Genomic DNA, 1,128 nt, shown 5'->3' on the forward strand with positions numbered 1-1,128 from the left:
CTTCCTCAGCCAGGCGCAGGTGACCCTCGTGGCCGCTGAGCCTGCAGAATGGCGCAAGCCCTCAGAAGGAATCCACCCAACCCAGTGAATCTGGACACCTGGGCCCTGGTTTAGCACCACGTGGAGCTCACCTCACAAAAGACCAGAAGCGCAGAGAGGAGGCGCCAGATGCCCCAGCCAGGAGGACACAGGGCAGTGGGTATCTGCGTATGTTTGCTTTACCTTAAAAAGAAAAATAGTGGCTGGGCGTGGTAGCTCACGCCTGTAATCCCAGCACTTTGGGAGGCCCGCGCCCGGCCTGTTTTTTTTTTTAGAGTCAGGATCTCGTTCTGTCGCCCAGGCTGGAGTTCAGTGGTGTGGGGATCACGGCTCACTGCAACCTCCACTTCCTGGGGTCAAGTCATCCTACAGCCTCAGTCTCCTGAGTAGCTGAGAGTAGGTGCCCCACCACCACTCCTGGCTTTGTTTTTGGTAGAGACGGGGGTTTTACTATGTTGCCCAGGCTGGTCTAGAACTCCTGGGCCCAAGTGATCCTCCCGCCTCAGCCTCCGACAATGCTGGGGTCACAGGCGTGAGGCCCCCCGCACCTGGCCTCCTTTCCAGTGCTTATGTCTACAGTTGCCCCTCCTGGTCCGATTGGATTGGCAGATGTCGCCATATGATGTCAAATAGCGAGGAGCAGGGAGCGTTTTTGCTTTCTTCCGTCCTTGGTGGCAGCAGCTCGGTCCGGCTGCGGGGCCGTGCCCGTCTCTCAGACAAGGAAATTGGGGCCCGAGAGGTGAGCCGGTCCCAGAGGCAGGGCGAAGGGCAAGCGGGAGTGGGGTTTGCAGCGGACCCAGCCCTGCCTCCCCCCTGCAGGAGATCGTCAACTTCAACTGCCGGAAGCTGGTGGCCTCCATGCCGCTGTTCGCCAACGCTGACCCCAACTTCGTCACGGCCATGCTGACCAAGCTCAAGTTCGAGGTCTTCCAGCCGGGTGACTACATCATCCGCGAAGGCACCATCGGGAAGAAGATGTACTTCATCCAGCACGGCGTGGTCAGCGTGCTCACCAAGGGCAACAAGGAGATGAAGCTGTCCGACGGCTCCTACTTCGGGGGTGCGCTGGAGCGGGGCGCGCCTGGTGGG

The 1,128-nt window shown here is 60.1% G+C and overlaps 1 protein-coding gene across 1 annotated transcript in view; it reads left to right on the top strand.

Annotated features, from left to right (window-relative positions):
- The window catches only part of HCN2 (hyperpolarization activated cyclic nucleotide gated potassium channel 2), a 43,220-nt gene that overhangs the window by 34,548 nt on the left and 7,544 nt on the right, over positions 1-1,128 (top strand). Inside the window, exon 5 of the mRNA XM_011993052.1 lies at positions 718-1,123. Coding sequence (XP_011848442.1) covers positions 718-1,123 — 406 coding nt within the window. The remainder of the gene's footprint in view (positions 1-717; positions 1,124-1,128) is intronic.

Source organism: Mandrillus leucophaeus, unplaced genomic scaffold (genome assembly GCF_000951045.1).
Source record: "Mandrillus leucophaeus isolate KB7577 unplaced genomic scaffold, Mleu.le_1.0 Scaffold423, whole genome shotgun sequence".
Lineage (NCBI taxonomy): Eukaryota > Metazoa > Chordata > Mammalia > Primates > Cercopithecidae > Mandrillus > Mandrillus leucophaeus.